Source organism: Mytilus californianus, unplaced genomic scaffold (assembly GCF_021869535.1).
Source record: "Mytilus californianus isolate M0D057914Y unplaced genomic scaffold, xbMytCali1.0.p SCAF_22, whole genome shotgun sequence".
NCBI lineage: Eukaryota > Metazoa > Mollusca > Bivalvia > Mytilida > Mytilidae > Mytilus > Mytilus californianus.
In genome coordinates, this window is record NW_026262671.1 from 845,007 (window position 1) to 865,260 (window position 20,254).

At 34.2% G+C, this 20,254-nt stretch overlaps 1 protein-coding gene across 3 annotated transcripts; it reads left to right on the plus strand.

Moving 5' to 3' along the window:
• Window positions 1-4,985: 4,985 nt before the first annotated feature.
• Window positions 4,986-19,019, plus strand: LOC127732061 (uncharacterized). 3 transcript variants are annotated; one of them, XM_052241111.1, is made up of 10 exons: window positions 4,986-5,121; window positions 5,813-5,994; window positions 6,456-6,591; window positions 8,151-8,264; window positions 10,215-10,325; window positions 14,504-14,623; window positions 15,048-15,140; window positions 15,443-15,535; window positions 16,129-16,207; window positions 18,322-19,019. In XM_052241111.1, the coding sequence occupies exons 2-10, from the start codon at window positions 5,929-5,931 to the stop codon at window positions 18,689-18,691; spliced, it is 1,182 nt and encodes a 393-aa protein (XP_052097071.1). In that variant the 5' UTR covers window positions 4,986-5,121; window positions 5,813-5,928; the 3' UTR covers window positions 18,692-19,019. The 3 variants fall into 3 exon arrangements, with proteins under 3 accessions (XP_052097071.1, XP_052097072.1, XP_052097073.1); XM_052241112.1 differs by lacking the exon at window positions 15,048-15,140; XM_052241113.1 differs by lacking the exon at window positions 14,504-14,623.
• Window positions 19,020-20,254: the final 1,235 nt, after the last annotated feature.

Here is a 20,254-nt window from a genome sequence, read left to right on the forward strand (position 1 = left end):
GCAACTTTGTTTCACTCTGTGTACAGAGCACAACTGTATATCCCCTAAGAAATGGCAATGATATCATTGTTCCTTTATGTAGCTTATCCTTTACTAAAAAAAATTATATCATCAACTATTAAGACTGAAATCATCCTGATGTATCCCTTAGAAAATCAGACTCTATCTCAAAATTTAAAATCCAATTAAAAAGGCTAAATACTTTAAATAAAGATCGATGTGCCTACGCACTATTTATATGGACCGAGGAAACTAAATATAATTCTATCTTTCTTGAATTATGACTTATTTAGAATCAAAATTATTGCAGCTATATGACGTATAATTGAATCTATGAGAAACGATACTGCTCTGAGCTCACTGCAAAATTTCTGCCGAAGTTATGTGTTTCAAAGTTTTCATTCTGCAGATTCAAAATCAGGATGTAAACGAGAAAACAACCCGAACAAAGAGCAGAAAACTACGGAGCCCTGTTGGTCTCACACAGATTATAAAGTGTCTTTTAAAGTCCTGCGCTGAAGATGTGTAAAGTCTAGCGCTGGAGATGTAAAGTCCAGCGCTGAAGATGTAAAGTCTAGCGCTGGAGATGTAAAGTCTAGCGCTGGAGATCTAAAGTCTAGCGCTGGAGATGTAAAGTCAAGCGCTGAAGATGTAAAGTCTAGCGCTGAAGATGTAAAGTCCAGCGCTGGAGATGTAAAGTCAAGCGCTGGAGATGTGAAGTCTAGCGCTGGAGATGTAAAATCAATCGAATTATACGAATTCCAAACAAAAAGAAATTAGAAAATTCAGCAAAGAGTCAGAAACTCACTAAAATAAGTAAGAAAATACCAAAACGAGAAAAAAAAAAATTATTGACGGAAGAAGAAATGAAGCACACTATGACCAGCTTACAACCATTAGATAGCTGATAGTGGGGGCATAAAGAACCATCAGATAGCTGAACGTGAGCATAAAGAACCCTCAGATAGCTGATAGTGGGCATAAAGAACCCTCAGATAGTTGATAGTGGGCATAAAGAACCCTCAGATAGCTGATAGTGGGCATAAAACTCTTAGATAGCTGATAGTGGACATAAAGAACCCTTAGATAACTGATAGTGGGCATAAAGAACCCTTAGATAGTTGATAGTGGGCATTACGCAGCAAAGAACAAAACACCCTCAGATAGCTGATAGTGGGCAAAGCGAACCCTCAGATAACTGATAGTGGGCATAAAGAACCCTCAGATAACTGATAGTGGGAATAACGAACCCCTAGATAGCTAAAAGTGGGCATAATGAACCCTCAGATAGCTGATAGTGGGCAGAGCAAACCCCTAGATAGCTAATATTGGGCATAAGGAACCCTTAGCTAGCTGAAAATGGGCATAAAGAACCCTTAGATAGCTGAAAGTGGACATAAAAATCCCATAGATAGCTGATAGTGGGCATAACAAACCATTAGATAGCTGATAGTGGGCATAAAGAACCCTTAGATAGTTGATAGTGGGCATTACGCAGCAAAGAACAAAACACCCTCAGATAGCTGATAGTGGGCAAAGCGAACCCTCAGATAACTGATAGTGGGCATAACAAACTCTTAGATAGCTGATAGTGGTCATTACGAACCCTCAGATAGATGATAGTGGGCATAACGAACCCTTAGATAGCTGATAATGTGCATAACGAACCCTTAGAAAGCTGATAGTGGGCATAACGAACCCTTAGATAGCTGATAGTGGGCATAACGAACCCTTAGATAGCTGATAGTGGGCATAACGAACCCTTAGATAGCTGATAATGTGCATAACGAACCCTTAGAAAGCTGATAGTGGGCATAACGAACCCTTAGATAGCTGATAGTGGGCATAACGAACCCTTAGATAGCTGATAGTGGGCATAACGAACCCTTAGATAGCTGATAGTGGGCATAAAGAACCCTTAGATAGCTGGTAGTGGGCAAAGCGAACCCTCAGATAGCTGATAGTGGGCATAACGAACCCTAAGTTAGCTGATAGTTGGCATAACGAAGCTTTAGAAAGCTGCATTCTGGTACAGGATTGTGTGAATGTTCGCCAACGTCGCCAACGTCGCTAACATTTCCAAATCATTACTGTTCGCCAACGTCGCCAACTTCGCCAACATTTACGAAATCATTACTATTCGAATAGTAATTATTTCGTAAATGTTGGCGACGTTGGCGACGTTGGCGAACAGTAATGAATTTGTAAATGTTGGCGACGTTGGCGACGTTGGCGAACATTCACACAATCCTGTACCAGAATGCAGCTTTCGAAAGCTTAGTTATGCCAACTATCAGCTATCTAAGGGTTCGTTATGCCCACTATATATATATCAGCTATCTGAGGGTTCGCTTTGCCCACTACCAGCTATCTAAGGGTTCTTTATGCCCACTATCAGCTATCTAAGGGTTCGTCATGCCCACTCTCATCTATCTGAGGGTTCGTTATGACCACTATCAGCTATCTAAGAGTTTGTTATGCCCATTATCAGTTATCTGAGGGTTCGCTTTGCCCACTATCAGCTATCTGAGGGTGTTTTGTTCTTTGCTGCGTAATGCCCACTATCAACTATCTAAGGGTTCTTTATGCTCACTATCAGCTATCTAATGGTTCGTTATGCCCACTATCAGCTATCTATGGGATTTTTATGTCCAGTATCAGCTATCTAAGGGTTCTTTATGACCATTTTCAGCTAGCTAAGGGTTCCTTATGCCCAATATTAGCTATCTAGGGGTTCGCTAAACCCACTATCAGCTATCTGGGGGTTCATTATGCCCACTTTTAGCTATCTACGGGTTCGTTATTCCCACTATCAGTTATCTGAGGGTTCTTTATGCCCACTATCAGCTATCTAGGGGTTCGTTATGCCCACTATCAGCTATCTGAGGGTGTTTTGTTCTTAGCTGCGTAATGCCCACTATTAACTATCTAAGGGTTCTTTATGCCCACTATCAGCCATCTGAGGGTTCGCTTTGCCCACAAACAGCTATCTGAGGGTCCGTTATGCCCACTATTAAGTATCTAGGGGTTTGCTATGCCCACTATCAGCTATCTGAGGGTTCGTTATGCTCACTTTTAGCTATCAAGGGGTTCGTTATTCCCACTATCAGCTATCTGAGGGTTCTTTATGCCCACTATCAGTTATCTGAGGGTTCTTTATGCCCACTATCAGCTATCTAAGGGTTCTTTATGCTCACTATCAGCTATCTGAGGGTTCTTTATGCCCCAACTATCAGCTATCTAATGGTTGTTTGCTGGTCATAGTGTGCTTCATTTCTTCTTCCGTCTATACATTTTTTTATTCTCGTTTTGGTATTTTCTTACTTATTTAGTGAGTTTCTGACTCTTTGCTGAATTTTCTAATTTCTTTTTGTTTGGAATTCGTATAATTCGATTGATTTTACATCTCCAGCGCTAGACTTTACATCTCAAGCGCTTGACTTTACATCTCCAGCGCTGGACTTTACATTTCCAGCGCTTGACTTTACATCTCCAGCGCTAGACTTTACATCTTCAGCGCTTGACTTTACATCTTCAGCACTTGATTTTACATCTCCAGCGCTTGATTTTACATCTTCAGCGCTAGACTTTACATCTCCAGCGCTTGATTTTACATCTCCAGCGCTTGACTTTACATCTCCAGCGCTAGACTTTACATCTTCAGCGCTTGACTTTACATCTTCAGCACTTGATTTTACATCTCCAGCGCTTGATTTTACATCTTCAGCGCTAGACTTTACATCTCCAGCGCTTGATTTTACATCTCCAGCGCTTGACTTTACATCTCCAGCGCTAGACTTTGCATATCTCCAGCGCTAGATTTTACACATCTCCAGCGCTAGACTTTACATCCCCAGCGCTAGACTTTACATCTTCAGCGCTTGACTTTACATCTTCAGCGCTGGACTTTACATCTCCAGCGCTAGACTTTACATCTCTAGCGCTAGACTTTACATCTCCAGCGCAAGACTTTACACATCTTCAGCGCAGGACTTTAAAAGACACTTTATAATCTGTGTGAGACCAACAGGGCTCCGTAGAAAACAGCACAAGCCAACCAATGTGTAATCAACACAGCGAGTAAATCCCGCACCCGGGAGCTGGCTTCAGCTGGTCCCTAACAATAATGAATTCTAGTTTAGCAAAAATTGACGTCACACTAGACTCTGCAAATATAAATGAACCAAATTTAAAAACATACGAGACTAACAAAGGTAAAGGGTACATGACTTGGGACAGTCGCAAAAATGAGGTTGTGTTAAACATGTTTCGTGAGATCTTAACCCTCCCTCTCTAGCCTATATGGAATAAACAAATACACTGCAATGCGCACAGTAAAACACAGTTTAAAGAAGAGTGAGTCCGATGTTTGGATCGGTAACAGAAGAAACTAAGCAAAATGACAATGATGAACATAAACTTACAAAAGGCCACTAGACAAACAAGCTATATATGAAATAAGGAGATGTTGTATGATTCCCAAATGAGACAGACATCCACCAAAGTTCAAATGAAGTTGTATCAATTTTAGACCATTGTATGGTCTTCAATATACAACAGGTTTGAATGAAGTTTCACGTGGCTCTGTTTGAAAATAGCCGAAAATATGACAACAAAACCTTGTTATTTGGTCCTTAAATCAGACAATTAACTGTCATTGGTATATTTAAACGCGGTGTAAAAAACATCGTCAGAGAGAGTAACTTGTATGTGTATGATGTTCGCTTTTTTCTCCCTAGATTTTTAATGTCTTTCTTTTGAAATCTTCATAAGTATTGTCGTCGGTGAACAAACAACGCGTCCATTTATTATCCCACAACTAAGTCTATCTAAAATCTAGAAATATCAAACAATATAAACATGACAAAGAGCAACTTCCGATTTTGAAAATGCACTCATATGTCAACATGAAGTATGTATTCACTTACAGTAAATTTAAAAACTTCCTTAAAGTTTTACACTTATGCATGACGTTTGTATATATATATATATATATTTATATATCTGGTATAAGTAAAGATAAATTATATAAACATGGTGATGTGTATGTTAAACGTCGGTTTCGTACTAACATTGGAATATACAATTTGATACTTTTTACCACCTCTAACTTATATAAAGGTATGTGAGATTGGACTATTTTCTTCGTACGTGCTTCGAATTGGAACTTGTATGCAAATGAAAAGTTCGAAGTGTTGCAAAATCTGACACGTCCCAACACTTTTTGTATTAAAAGTCATTTGTTTAGAGTTTTCGGTATTTCTGTTATTCAACTTTTTGCATGTACTAAAAAGGACTAAACCTTTCTAAATATGTATGAAAAGTTTAACAAGTTATCTCCAAAAAGGAAAATACCTAAATACAAAGAGCCCCACCCCGGTACCGCCCCAAGTTAACAGGTCAACACATGTACATGTAGTACAGGTACTTGTTGAGAGATTTAGACTAAACTAAGGAAATTTGCATGTGTTTGAATATCATATGAAAGATCATAACAACTTCAATGCGTATAGATAATAAAACATTGTGTACGAGTTGGTAGAAGTAAGAGTTTATTTTATATTTCATTATGTATAAAAAAAAAATAGTACATCTCTAAGCCCCTTACAATATATCCCCTTTACAGTGTAATTCATTTGTATGACAATATATTTAAAAGTAGCTACGTATTTCATGTTACATATTAGTCTGGTAGGAAAATGTGAGCTTTTCAGAACAATTAAGCTTCTTTATTTGCGAAATAATCAATCAATTTCTAATTTTTAAAGGTACCGCAGAGTTGGTCAAAGATCGATATAAGTTTAAATTTCAGATATTAATCAAAAATTTTCGGGAAAAGAAATCCTGGGTCTGGAGCTAAAGACTTTTTATTTGCATGGTGGGATAATAGAGAGTGACAAAACGACCATAGCAACCAACTGAACAAACATGACAAGAAGGACACTATATAGCTTAGTGTTCATCGTATTATTACTTCATGGACGTGTGTGTATGGTAAGTCTCTTTATAATGCTTCTTACAGATCTATCTAAACAAGCAACAACTTGGTAAGAAAAATCGTGATTAGCATGATAATAAAATTATGTACATGTAAACATGTCACGTACAACACTTTTTAAGTGATAATCTTAAACAAACTTATTACCAGTTACATTTTGTTCTACATTGACAAGAAGAGAGGATGTGTGCGTTCCAAATTTCCAACTCGATCTATGGAGGAATATACCGAGAGTATTGTTAGGTTTCTAACAAATTTGCATACGGGTCAATCTGACAATTGCACAAGAACAAAGACTTATCTTATATTTTTATGTATATCGACGAGCTTATCATTTTTAACATCCGTCTAAAATCAATGTCATAAGGCATGGTACTTTCATTTCGCTGTAATGAAATTTTAGTTTTTAAAAATTGATGAAAGCAGTAATGATGTAATGCTAGTGCATATTTTTTAGGGGTCAAATTGCTACTGTTTCAATGCAGATGAACTAGACACTGACGACATACATGATGAATCTGCCGAAAAATGCTTGAGCTCTTCTTCCACGAGCAGTGAAGATTACGTTTTCATTTACAAGTTTAATGTTACAGGTAAATGTGTTGCATAACTCTCCACGCTCTCCTATTTGACGATTTCAAGTGTACAAATGATATGTAACGATAAAAAGGGCGGGGTTCATTATATACGCCCCTTTCTGCACCCGCTACTTATCTTTCATTATTAACGTGTCCGACCTGCATATAATGCATTTAAAAATGATTACAAGAACTATTCCTTTTATTATCTTCCGCCTTTCTTTTACAACCTATATTTGTTCAGATTCTTTATGTATAAAATTGTGATACATGTCCTTTGTATGCATAAAACGTATAATTTCGTCTAATCCGTGTTTAAATTGCTCGCTGGTCTTATGGAAACGTGCTCGTCTCTGTACCTTTTGCATGAAAATTTTACAATTCTGAAATAAATCAATGAAGCTGATAGACAAAATGTATAGTTGTGAAAATAAAGTTATAGTAAAATACATATAATACATGTACATGATGCAGAAGAAAAGTAAGTCGATGTTATATAATATATCTGTAGATTCTACAACTGTATCGAGTGTGATACGATATTTATCCATTCGAGAGTCACATTTTCAAATTTAAAACACGAGGCTTGCCAAGCGTTTGAAATACTGTAAACCAAGTAATTTTCGCGAGTGATTTATTTTTCGTGACATTCGCTAGTAGAAATACAACGCGAATATGTATCGCTGCAAATATGTAAAACTTGGAATTTTCCTTATTCATCTTCATCAAGTAAAATTTTAGAATAGCGAATTTAAATCGCCGTGAAATTGGTTAAAAAGGGCTCAACGCAAAATAAATGATTTTTAAACAAAATGCAGAAAAATGTTAAAGTCGTTCCTTTTGAATGACCTGTATCTATGTGACATCATCAGGCATTTTAGAATAGCTAGTATAGCTTAACCGTAGCTAGTTGGACCAAAACGAAGTTAATATGGATTTTCAAATGAAAGCATACTGTGCCAGGAAGATGAGACGATGACTCCAAGATAACTCAATTTTGGCCCTATAGGCTATATAAAGCTGCGTTTTGGACGCCTCTGAATTACATCGTTTGAAATTTATATATTAATTTTGTGATTCTACTAGAATTGCAATACTAACTTATTCAAAAAACTATGTCCGTACCCCGTTTCGACTTTAGTTTATAATGGTATAGGCAGTGCCATGTTTGTAATTTCCTGTTATTAACAAATATACACTTTTATTGTAGAATATTGTGTCGGTAGGTGTGAAAATAGGCTAGACTAAAAATTCGATTGTCAATGTAATACAGCCTGTAAACGGTAAAGTTGGTATTGATTTTCAAAAGAAAGCCTACCTTACCGGGAACATGTGACGATGAACCAAAGATGTCCACATTATGACTGTTTATGGTATATAAAGCTACGTTGTTGGCACTCCTGAATTACAGCATTGGACATGTATTTTATAAATTGCTTGATTCTACTATTATACCATTGCAATACCAACTTATTTGAACAAGATGTCCGTACCCGGTTTTGATTTAGTTTTTAGTTTTCTATGCAATGCTTATTTCTGTAATATCTAATATGCTTTCCAAATATCTATTGTAGAATCGTGTGTCGGTAAGTGTGGAAAAAAGCTAGACAAAAGCCTACCATGCCAATGTAACAAACCCTGTACAAAACACAAAGACTGTTGTGAAGACTATGATGCTTTCTGTTCAGGTTTGTTTTGTTCGATCAAAGAAGCACAAATACCTTTCCAGAAAGTTGAAGGTATTGAATATGTTTTCAAACTAGAACTGTCAGTCAACATTCTACTGTTGTTTTCTTTGCGTCTTATATATATATATATATGAACGTTGTTTTCAATTTAGACTTTTATATATTTTTTCGTTTGGGCTTGTATTATATTTTCCTTCGGGTTTATATGATCCGTTCATCCTATTTCGACTCTTTAAAATTCAAGAGTCTTTCCTATATTGAAGTAAATTATATGGCCTTCCAAATACCTTTTCGATCCCTAACATCACTGAAGAGACATTAATTGTCGAAATCCGGATATGGTGTACAAATTTTTGCACCTCATGCTTGTGGTATACCATCTTTTCCACAAGTTTATTGTTTTCTGTCTGGTATTAAATTAAAATTAAGATCCATTTTGTTAGATCTGGTGATCAATTTATTTGGCAATCGCCAATGGCAGTCAGCAGGGTTTAAGAACATCAGTTGTTCGACCTGTTAGTCAAATGCGTTTTGTTAAAATAGACTTTTTCACTTTTTTTTTTTGTCTTTTGGAAATTGTTGTTTGTGCTGTATTTAGACCCCTCTACCAAGAAATTTGATTTACATGCACACGTATAAAAATTGCGGTTTTTATCCAACGCAATCATAGGTTTGAACGTTGTTTTCAATTTAGACTTTTATATATATATATATATATATATATATATATATTATATATATATAGAAGAAGAAGAAGATGTTTATTTCCATTTAAAAACGGGCTCACAAGGAGCATAGTACAATATAAGAGAAAAATAAGACAATAACAAAAAGAAACAACAATTATTATAGTCTAGTATATATACAGTTTGAACGTCATGAACTACACAATACATAAATATATATATTCCCTCCTTCTCAGGTACACCCCAACATGAAAAAGTTTCTAAAATAAATTGGTAATGTATATAGTTTAAAAATTAAAAAAAAAATAAAAAATCACATTATAAAATCGAATATTGTTTCTGTTAGCGCTTTCACCGCATCTCCTACGGTTTATCAGAAAAAATTGTTATCGTTAATAGTAACGACTTGTGACGTTACCTAATAGTAACGTCTTGCGGTAGTTTGTATATATTACGGAATCATATTCACGGACCGAATTTCACTTCCTATTTAATTCGGCTTGTACAGTTCAATAAAATAGTGTTCCTTGGCTTCAAGCGGAAATTTATGTTCGGTCCACATCTTAAAAAAGGGATATATTTCAAATTTACCCTTTCCACATTTGTCAAAGTGTTCAGAACATTGAGAATTCCTAATTGACGGGTCCTTTATCTCCTGTTTGTGAACTCACTCTATCAATTAGTCTATTGGTTTGTCAGGAGCCTTTAATTCAGTGGCTGCCGTTTGTTGATGTGTTACATATTTGTTTTTCGTTCATTTTTATACATAAATTAGGCCGTTGGTTTTCTCGTTTGAATTGTTTTACTTTTGTCATTTCCGGGCCTTTTATAGCTGACTATGCGGTATGGGCTTTGCTCATTGTTGAAGGTCGTACGGTGACCTATAGTTGTTAATGTCTATGTCATTTGGTTTCTTGTGGAGACTTGTCTCATTGGCAATCATACCACATCCTTTTTTTATATGAAAATATAGTTTTCTATATAAAATTGTAATTTTCTAATAATTACTCGAAGATGTGCACACTATGGAGCTATACTACTGTGTATGCGCCCCTGTATTACATCTTTTGAAAATGAATGTTATAAATGTTGTGATTGTATATGTACTAGAATAACTATATCAACCTATTAAATTGTTATCAATTTTGAATATTCAAACGAACATGACAGTACCAATTTATGAATTTAGCTTTTTAAACTGTTGGAAATGATGTCTTTTTCTGTATGTTTTTGGCTTTCCAAATATTTACTTCTATAATTGTAGAATCTTGTGTCGATAGATGTGAGACAAAACCAGACCGAAGGCTCTCATGCCAATGTAACACAGACTGTAAACATAACTGTTGTGAGGACTATGATACTTTCTGTTCAGAAGGTAACTGTTTATATTTGTAAATAAAAGAAACACTGCAAGACAATGTTAGATCATTTACCTCTGTCAAAACATGGTGCTAGAGACATAAAAACAACGGTCCTCCCGTCGTCCTTAAAATCTCTTATTTCTTAACACCTTGGGTATGTGCATGTGAACATAAATTTAATAATTACAATATAAATCTAATATATATACAATAATGAATGAAGCTGACGTTTGTATTTCTAAAAGTGCCTAGTACATGTACATTTTATTAGTGCAGTGTGTTATAAAGATTCAGAGCTATATTCCTTACATGTAATAGTACAAATAGAATTATTCATTATTTATTAGAATAACAAGTAACAAAGAAGATGTATTCAACTGAACAGATACGAATCTTTTACTAATATATAGTTATCTAGCTGTTGTGTCTTTAAATGTTTTTTAGAACTTCTATTAAAGACTTTCGAGTCAATATGTTTTCAAATTTCATAACAAAACAAGGGGTAACGGTAAAACACTTTGAAATTAACGATTGATTAATTTTGGTGTTTAATGCCACTTTCAGTACGTGGCGGTCAGTTTTTTATTGGTAGAAGAAGCCGAGATGTCCAGAGAGGACCACCGACCACCGGTAGAACACTGACAATCCTAGTCATTTAAGATTTGAGTCGAATGCATCTGACCATGTCGAACTCCAATGAACTTTGTTACAGATTTTGGTAAAATTGTGCATACAACTCTGGCTCGTTGAATTATATATATATCTGAAAATCGAAAAAAAAACAATTAAATAACACTAATGAATTCTTTCCAAAAAGGTAAACATTTGTATAGAACGCAAATAAAATCATCGAAAAATCATAAATTTGTCTTAAAATCATAAAATTTCCAATTTCTCATCTTGTGAGGTCGACAACTAGATCATTTAGATGATTAAAAATCGTATTGTAGGGATAAACACTTTTGATGATGTACATGTACCTCAATTTTGTGAGGACAATGTTAATTTTACTAAATGGAATCCATTGAAATCCTGCATTTACTTTGACCAGAAAATGAATTATAGGACTGGTAAAACGAGTTCTAGTGAAACAGTCTCTGGTAAATTAATAGTATTAAGATTGAAATACAGAAGTCAATTATAATTTCATCACTTCATTGATAAAGACATATATTTTAAAAGGATTAAAAAAAACAGCACGTTACATGAACACATAATGCAGTGAGATCGGATATTAAATAAATAGTTGTCTCTTTGACACATTCCCCATTTCCATTCTCAATTTTATTTGTCAACGAAAATAAAATTAAAAAAAACAGAACCATGATGCTTTGTTGTATGGAAGAATATAAGCGCCACACCATCTTTAATGAATATATATTTCTGCCCATGTTTGCGTTATAAAAAAAAGTTTATGGGGCGCTACTACGATTCCGTATTTTCCAATCACAATAATTAATTACCAATACGATCAATCAATATTTCTTCAAATAATGACATAGTTTCTTTAACTTCTGCAGTACGTCCAATACCGAGCTTTATCTTTCGTTTGAATGTGCGGGATGTATTCATGCGCAGCCTTGCTCGATTGCATTGATACGTCAGGCTATTTGCACGTAAAAAAACAACTTATTCTGGGGTTGGGAGATGACCCGTTCCATTGGAAAATTTACACCATTTACTAAAACAGATTATTTCTGGGGTCTGCATGAACTTTGTCTACGTCTATAGAACGTAATTAATTGATCAATTATTAAAGTACAATGTATTCATATGCTGAATATTGATGATGTAATTGCCCCCGGAACGAAGATTGATTAGCTCAGGTTACTTACTCTGAAGCAACATTATTTCTAATATAGATATAAGAAGATGTGGTATGATTGCCAGTCTCCATCAGAGAACAAATGACGTAGGAGTTAACAACTATAGGTCAAAGTTCGGCCTTTAAAAATTAATAAAACACGTACCGCACAGTAAGTTATAAAAAGGCCCCAAAATTACAAAATAACAAATGTAAAACAATTCAAACTAGAAAATATGTAAAAAAAAACTATTAATATCATAATTATATTTAGTGCACCATAACACGATATTTGCCCATAGAGGCATGGAATTGTTTCCCTTCCATCCAGTGAAACTTTGTTCATTATGGTTAAGAATGGAGATATGAATGATACCAAAATGATACTAGAAATCAAACTCGAAAACGAACTGGCAATTCTGTTAAAAAAAACAAAAAAAAAAAAAAAACGCCAAGGATACACGGTCTCCATAAACAAAATAAAAACAAAAGACTACGCAACACGATCCCCACCAACAACTTTGGGTTAGCTTAGTTTAAACATATTGTATTTACTCAAAGTAAAATGGATTGGACACAAGTAACCCATAATTATGAACTCCGCTCTGAATAACAATAAATTACAATACAATATTAATGTGAGCATGCAATAATTCTGAATATACAATACTATAAGAGTCTATCTATTGAAAAAAAAAGATAAACAATAATAACGGAAACATTGATAATAATGATGAGGATGATGACGTGAATGTACCGCAAATAAACTATTAGTATCATATAACAAGAAATCTCTCAGACCTTTTAATAAACTCGAATACATGTTTAAATATATTGACGTTTTGTTCATACGAAAGGTTCGGATTACCAGATGTTAGTAACTTAACATTTAATATAAGGTCACCAGGGAGCCATCTTAGATTGTTCATCAGAATTTCTCTCTGGTGTGTATATAAAGAACAGTCGAAAAGGAAATGGTGTACAGTCTCAATGTTGCATTTACAAAAACAAGATGGGTCAGCAATTATATTCAATTTGACTCTAAACAAGCCATAGTTCAAGAAAGATGAATAGCATCTGAATTGTGTTAGAATTATATTTAGTTTCCTCGGTCCATATAAATAGTGCTTCGGTACATCTTTATTTATAGTATTTAGCCTTTTTAATTGGATTTTAAATTTTGAGATAGAGTCTGATTTTCGAAGGGACAAATTGGTATGATTCCATAGTCTAATTGTTGATGGTATAAAAGATTCTTTAGTAAGGGATAATCTACAAAAAGGAACAATGATATCATTGCCATTTCGCAAGGAATATACAGTTGTGCTCTGTACACTAGGTGGAACTAGATTACATAGATAATCCGGAACATGTTTATATTGAATGTTATAAAACATTTGTAATTTTCGTCTTTTCCTCCTGTCAGCTAAAGTTTCCCACCCAACTTCCTCATACAAATTTTCAGATCTTGTAAATATAGGCAAACCAGTAACTATTCTAGCAGCTTCTAGCTGCAGACTTTCAAGTTAATTAGCATATCCTATCCCACAATTATCCCAAACCTCAGTTGCATATTCAAAAATTGGTATAAATACTATATAGAGTTTTTCTAAGTTTTTCCTACAAAGTTGATACTTGAGTTTTCTCGGTATATTTAAATGTTTCGTTACACTAATAATCAGATTGTCTATATGGCTTTTCCACCGAGCATCAGAGCAAAACGTTACCCCAAGGTGTTTTTGACATTTTGTAATAGGAATTTCTTTGTTATTTAAGCAGAATTTTAGATCTGGAGCGTCATTATTTGAAAAAATCATTATTTCTGTTTTGTCTGGATTAAAAGACATAAACCACCTTCTTGACCATTCGTTCAGCTCCTCGAGGTCACGACCAATAACATTTTTTATATGTTCTTCGTCGTGCCCTGAGTAATGAAACGAAGTGTCATCCGCATAGAGTCTGGTCAGGGATGTGAGTTTCTCTGCAATGTCATTTATATATATGAATTGGGTTAGCTCGGGTGCTCCGGAAAGGTAAGCAGATCTTGCTCCACACGTGGCACAGGTTGTAATGCACATGTAAGTACAAACCCGGTGATAAGTCAAATTCGGTGGATCACATTCGAGGAAAAGAGGATTGAATTGAAAATACGTCAACTGGGGAACATATGCGTCGCCATTTTAGAAACAAATATTCAATCAAAGTCAACCTACTCGTGAAGGCGTTCGTAAATTTTTGAACAAATTATACCTTGCAAGCATCAACCCTACATAGAATTGCTAGTTATCATAATGTTTTTGTAAACGTGTTTTTTTTTTTCTCTCTTGAGAGCTTTATATAGTTTCAAAAGTGTCTAAACGTTGTAATCATGTGATATATTTTTGCCAGAGGAGAATGGTAAATGGAATGTTCTTCGATGTGAAGGGGGAGAAACTTCTGAAGACCTTTTGTTGGTTAAATCGTCGTCATTTAAATGCCGTGACCTCGTATCATTTTATTGTAGAAATGGTATGTTGATATATTTTGTCTTTAAATAATTGAATGTTGGTGATAGTACTTTGATAGTTCCTGCTAAATTTGATATTAATAGTGTCAAGCAACAACCTGAGGTTTTATTTGTTAACACATAGGATCTCCAATGTTATGTTTTCGGTCAGGGACATGCTAGGACAATACATTTAGAAACTCTTCTACATGATCATAAAGTGGCAAGTTACATTTTTGCATTTAAAAAATATTTTAAGAAAATAATTGTAAAATGAACTTATGATGGTAAATATAAACATAATATTGCTTAAAGCCGATTTCAAAAAGGTAAGAATTATGATAGATAAAATCATTGCATAATGTTCAAAATGATTTTAGAAATGCTTAATTTTATTTGTTTTAAAAAGCACTTTTTATCTACTTGTATGCAATATGTTACACACAGGTTCTAGTCCACAGAAGACCATAACAACAGTGAAATCACTGGAAAGCAATTTTACCACGCCAATGAAACCCCGTCAGATTACTCCGCCGATAGGTATTTCTTATTTTTTATGGAAATAATACACATATCACAAACTTATTAATGACATTAATTACCACCAAGGTATACGATGAATACAATCTGGGAACAGTATAAATATTCCTGATACAATACAACTTATTTTGGTAAGGCTTTGTATAATAAAGACATAATATTGCAAAAAGCCGATTTCAAACAGGTAAGGACTATATATAAAATCATTGCATAATATACAAACTGATTTCAGAAAATTAATTCTCAATTTGTTTTATAAAAAGGATTTATTTATCTATTTGTATGCAATATGTTATACACAGGTTCTAGTCCACAGAAGAGCATAACAACAGTTAAATCACGGGAAAGCAATTTTACCACGCCATTGAAACCTGATCAGATTACTCCGCAGATAGGTATTTCTTATATTTTCTTAAGCTTGTTTTTTATTGAAATAATACATATATCACAACCTAAACATTAATTACTATCATAGTATATGATATATACAATTAATTACAATAGCATACAAGAAATACAATACGATATCACACCATACGAGAACATACGAGAACATACCATACGATACCATACGATACCATTCCATACGAGACGAGACAAGACAAAACGAGACGAGACGACACAAGACAAGACAAGACTATTATAATGAATGTAATACAATACAATAGTATACAGTATAACACAATGTGAATGATAAAGGTACCATAATACAAATAGTACGATATTTCTAGACCCTATTGCTATGTTCACCTGAGTAATAATTGCTGTTGCCTATATACGTTTTTTTTTTTTCGTTTGCAATATTTATTATATTTTGCTGTTGTATCTGAAAGGCCGACTTGTTACTTCGCGAGATCAATGGAGGGTATTATTGTCAGTATCAACGCCATATTTGCTTCTCAACTAAATTGATTTATATAAAACATAGGAACAGTTCATGTTATGTACACCGTTTTAGTAATAAATTCATGTATGTTTGGTGCTTCAGGCGTTATAGTTGGTATTGTATCACCAATCGTTGCTATTGGAGTAGTAGTTTTTGTAGTGATAGTCTGTCGTCGACGAAGGTATGTTAACTACGATTGTAAGGTAAAAATTATCAATATGACTGGAGAATCTTTTCATATACTGTCGATTTATTATTATTCTTTAGATACCAATTTCCGTGGATTTCGTGGGTTCAGATGAACCACAAAATTTAGTGTTTATCTTAAGATAAGTTTTCAATAATCAAATATCCCCGAAAAGTTTTGTTCAATCCCCGAAAATTAATACCAACAAAAATAAATAAATCCACAGAACATTAAATTTAGGTCTCTGTCGAGGGTTGTCTTTTTTGCACATCTTCTTATTTTTATGTTCTATCAATTGAGAAGCAGACATATTGGACATTAAAAACGGAGAGAAGATGTCACAGATAAACAATACTGGTCGGGCTGGAGTTGCTGGAGTTAAAATAAAATGTCCGAGTATTGTGTAATTAGATATAAGAAGATGTGGTATGAGTGCCAATGAGACAACTCTCAATCCAAGTCAAAATTTATAAAAGTAGTAAACCTTTATAGGTCAAAGTACGGTCTTCAACACGGAGCCTTGGCTCACACCGAACAATAAGCTATAAAGGGCCCCAAAAATTACTAGTGTAAAACCATTCAAACGGGAAAACCAACGGTCTCATCTATATAAAAAGAAACGAGAAACACTTATGAACCACATCAACAAACGACAACTACTGAACATCAGATTTCTGACTTTAGGACAGGTGCAAACAAATGCAGCGGGTTTAAACGTTTTAACGGTACCAAACCTTCACCCTTTTTCTGAAACAATAGTGCAACATCACAACATAGAAAGACACACTATAAAATATCACCTGAAATAGCTTAACTCAATCAAAGGACATATTAACACCAGTGAACATACACTGAACAAATAAATTTGACCTATGATACAATGCAAATACAAAATAAATAAACTAAGGGAAGAATAATAAAAGTAACATGTAATACCGGTATGAAATGTTAAACAATTTAAGAAAAAACAATATGCTCGAACAAAAATATTAGCCATTTGCAATTAATTTAAACACAGGTAAATGAAAATATTTTTTTTGTTTGGTATACGTGTACAGTTCCAATAGAGAAAGGAAATATTTTTACAAAATAAATAATTTTGATGTTCATAGTACGAAGTGAAAATTTATAGTAATACCAAACACTTATCAAAGCTGGTATATAGACCAGATATAACCCTGAATAACATTAAATAACAAAAAAGCATTACAAATAGTATCAACAGGTTAAATAAACAAGAAAGTACGATTTGAAAGTACTCGCAGTTACTGACAGCTAGTTAAAAGCCAAAACAATTAATAATAAAAATTCATGCATCAGAGACTAAAATCAACTAAAACACATCCCAGGGATTTAGTATTTTAACGTCATGGACAGTCAAAGAAGACATGACTTGTGCAATGCCAAAAATAAATGTATCGACAGACAGTAGGATAGTTAGGAGTTTAACCTCTTTATAGATGTCTTCATGTGCACTGTTACATGTACCATATCAAATAGCACTTTAAAATCAGGTTCAGCGTGTAGGTCAAGCTCATAACAGAATTCCTATTATATTCACATCAACGTGTTCCCGTCTTGAATATGTATTTCATATGGCACTGGGCGTTAAATTAGCATCAAATTCCTTCAAAAGGGACAAACGAAAGTTTTAAAGCAAATGAAACCATAGAACATCAAGATGACGAAAAGAAAAACAACAATAGCAAAACATTAATTACAAAAAAAACGGATTCCAATAAAAACCGGTGTAAAGTCAGGTGTTTTCGTTTGTCCCTTTTGAAGGAATTTGATGCTAATTTAACGCCCAGTGCCATATGAAATACATATTCAAGACGGGAACACGTTGATGTGAATATAATAGGAATTCTGTTATGAACTTGACCTACACGCTGAACCTGATTTTAAAGAGCTATTTGACGAAGGGTTACCGTTTTTGCTCCATAGGTTGCACTCGTCGTGTCGCTCAAATAAAATAACAATAATAATCAAGCGAAACAAATCGGTACAATTAACAAAATCGTCAATTCATGTGTTACCTGATTCCATTTTGTTTGCAAGCTCAGAACATTTCGTGATTTTGTTTCTTTTTTGTTTTGCTGTTGTAGATCAGCAAGGAGAAAACCGGTTCACAAACAAGATTCACATGGGCAAAGTGATACGGAAAAGATTGAACATTTGGGAAACAAAAATGGCTATGCCTACTGTGAAATTGAAATGGAGGCTACCAATAAAAAAGATCACATGGATAATGGTGACAATGAATACACAACTGGGACATCAGATGTATATGATCATTTGAATGAACATAAGAACAGAAAAATACAAACAGAGAACCCACATGCTATATATGATCACGCTATTGGAGACAATGCTGAACCTGATTACGACAGTACCAAACATGTTGTACCGACAAATCTGGATTACCAAGAAGTCCGAATTCGCAGTGAAGACGAAAGCTACAGAGAGAAGCTTTAACTTTCCGTTCAAACTGTTATGCATCAAGGTGGACTTTCAATTCCGTTTCTTGCTTTTGAAGGTTTAGTTACTATCCCATGAATCACATTTTAATGTATGTAGTACAGAAATATTTAGAAATTGTTTCAATATTTAGAAGTGCATAGTGTCAAGTACTGGGGTATCTTATATAAAACAATCGTTATTTTATCAAGTATATGTACTCGGGAATAGTTGTCAGACAGTGCTTAATTATTTTTTTTTTATTTGTCTTTTTATATTTATCATTTGCATTCATATAAACAATGATACAGAAACTGTTAACACAATAAATGTACATATTTTGCAATCTTTTTTTTCGATAAGCCATATGTATTAGGTCATCATATTAAATTGTCTATCTGGTGTCTTGTAAACCGTTGTTTTGTCTTTTTCTTTGTTTTGTTTTGATTTTTTTGGGAGGAATGGCATTATAAGTTGTTATCGACTTATGAGCTTAAATGTCCCTTTGGTATATTTTGCCTCTATTTTGATGCAATATACACGTATGACAGTCGCATCGTAACCATTGCAGATGAAACATAGCAAACAAAATTAAAGATATTTAAAATTAGTAACGCAATACATTTTCTTTTTTTACCACGATAACGGTTTAAAAGACACAGAAAACCTTAGCTAATTAATTATAGTGGTTCCAGTATCGAGTTATTGTTGAAAACACTAAACGTTGCTGTCAATACATGTAGTATATATATCGTATATACTCAACTACAAAACAAACGCACAACCTCCATTGATGTCTTTGAAGTAAAACCGTGTACAATCTGAGAATTTCCTTAATTTTTTGACATCTCAAAATACACATTCAATCCGTCAATGATTTATGTTTTGATGCTGAGGTATATATTATTCTATAACATTGAAAAATAACAGCTTAATGTAAAAAGCTTATATCAAATATGCTAGTAACACCCGTAATGTTTAAAAAATGCATATACTCTAGGCAAAACATTGATTTTGAGCACCGCATTCAGGCTATTTCGTGGCGGCTAGTTTTTATCGGTGGAGGAAGCCGGCGTCTCTGGAGAAAACTAACGACCTTCGATAGGAAAACTGACAATCCTAGCCAATTAAGATTGGAGTTGAGTGCACGAGCGGGTTTCGAACTCATAACCTCAGTGTTGACTGGCTAGTGATTAAAGTCGTAACTACTTAGACCACTCGGCCATCGAAGTCCCTACTACTATGCCCAAAAAATAGTTACATGTTTGTTAAATCATTTATATTTTTATAACAAAAAAAATTATAACTTATTCATTTTGAAAATAACATCAATTTTTTCTCTATTTAAAACAATATTTCACATTTTCGGACAATTTTAACAGGAAGAGTACAAAAGTTCAAGTTAACATGTCAATACGGTGTTTGACCACCTCTTGCATTTATGACCGCGAATAAAGTCTTGAATAATGTTGATCAATTTCCTGAAAAGTGCTGTTCGCAGCTGGGCGAGCGTTTTTGGTGGATTTTGATCATTTCTGAAACGTCGCCTAAGTTCGTCCCAAAGATGTTCGATAGCAACAC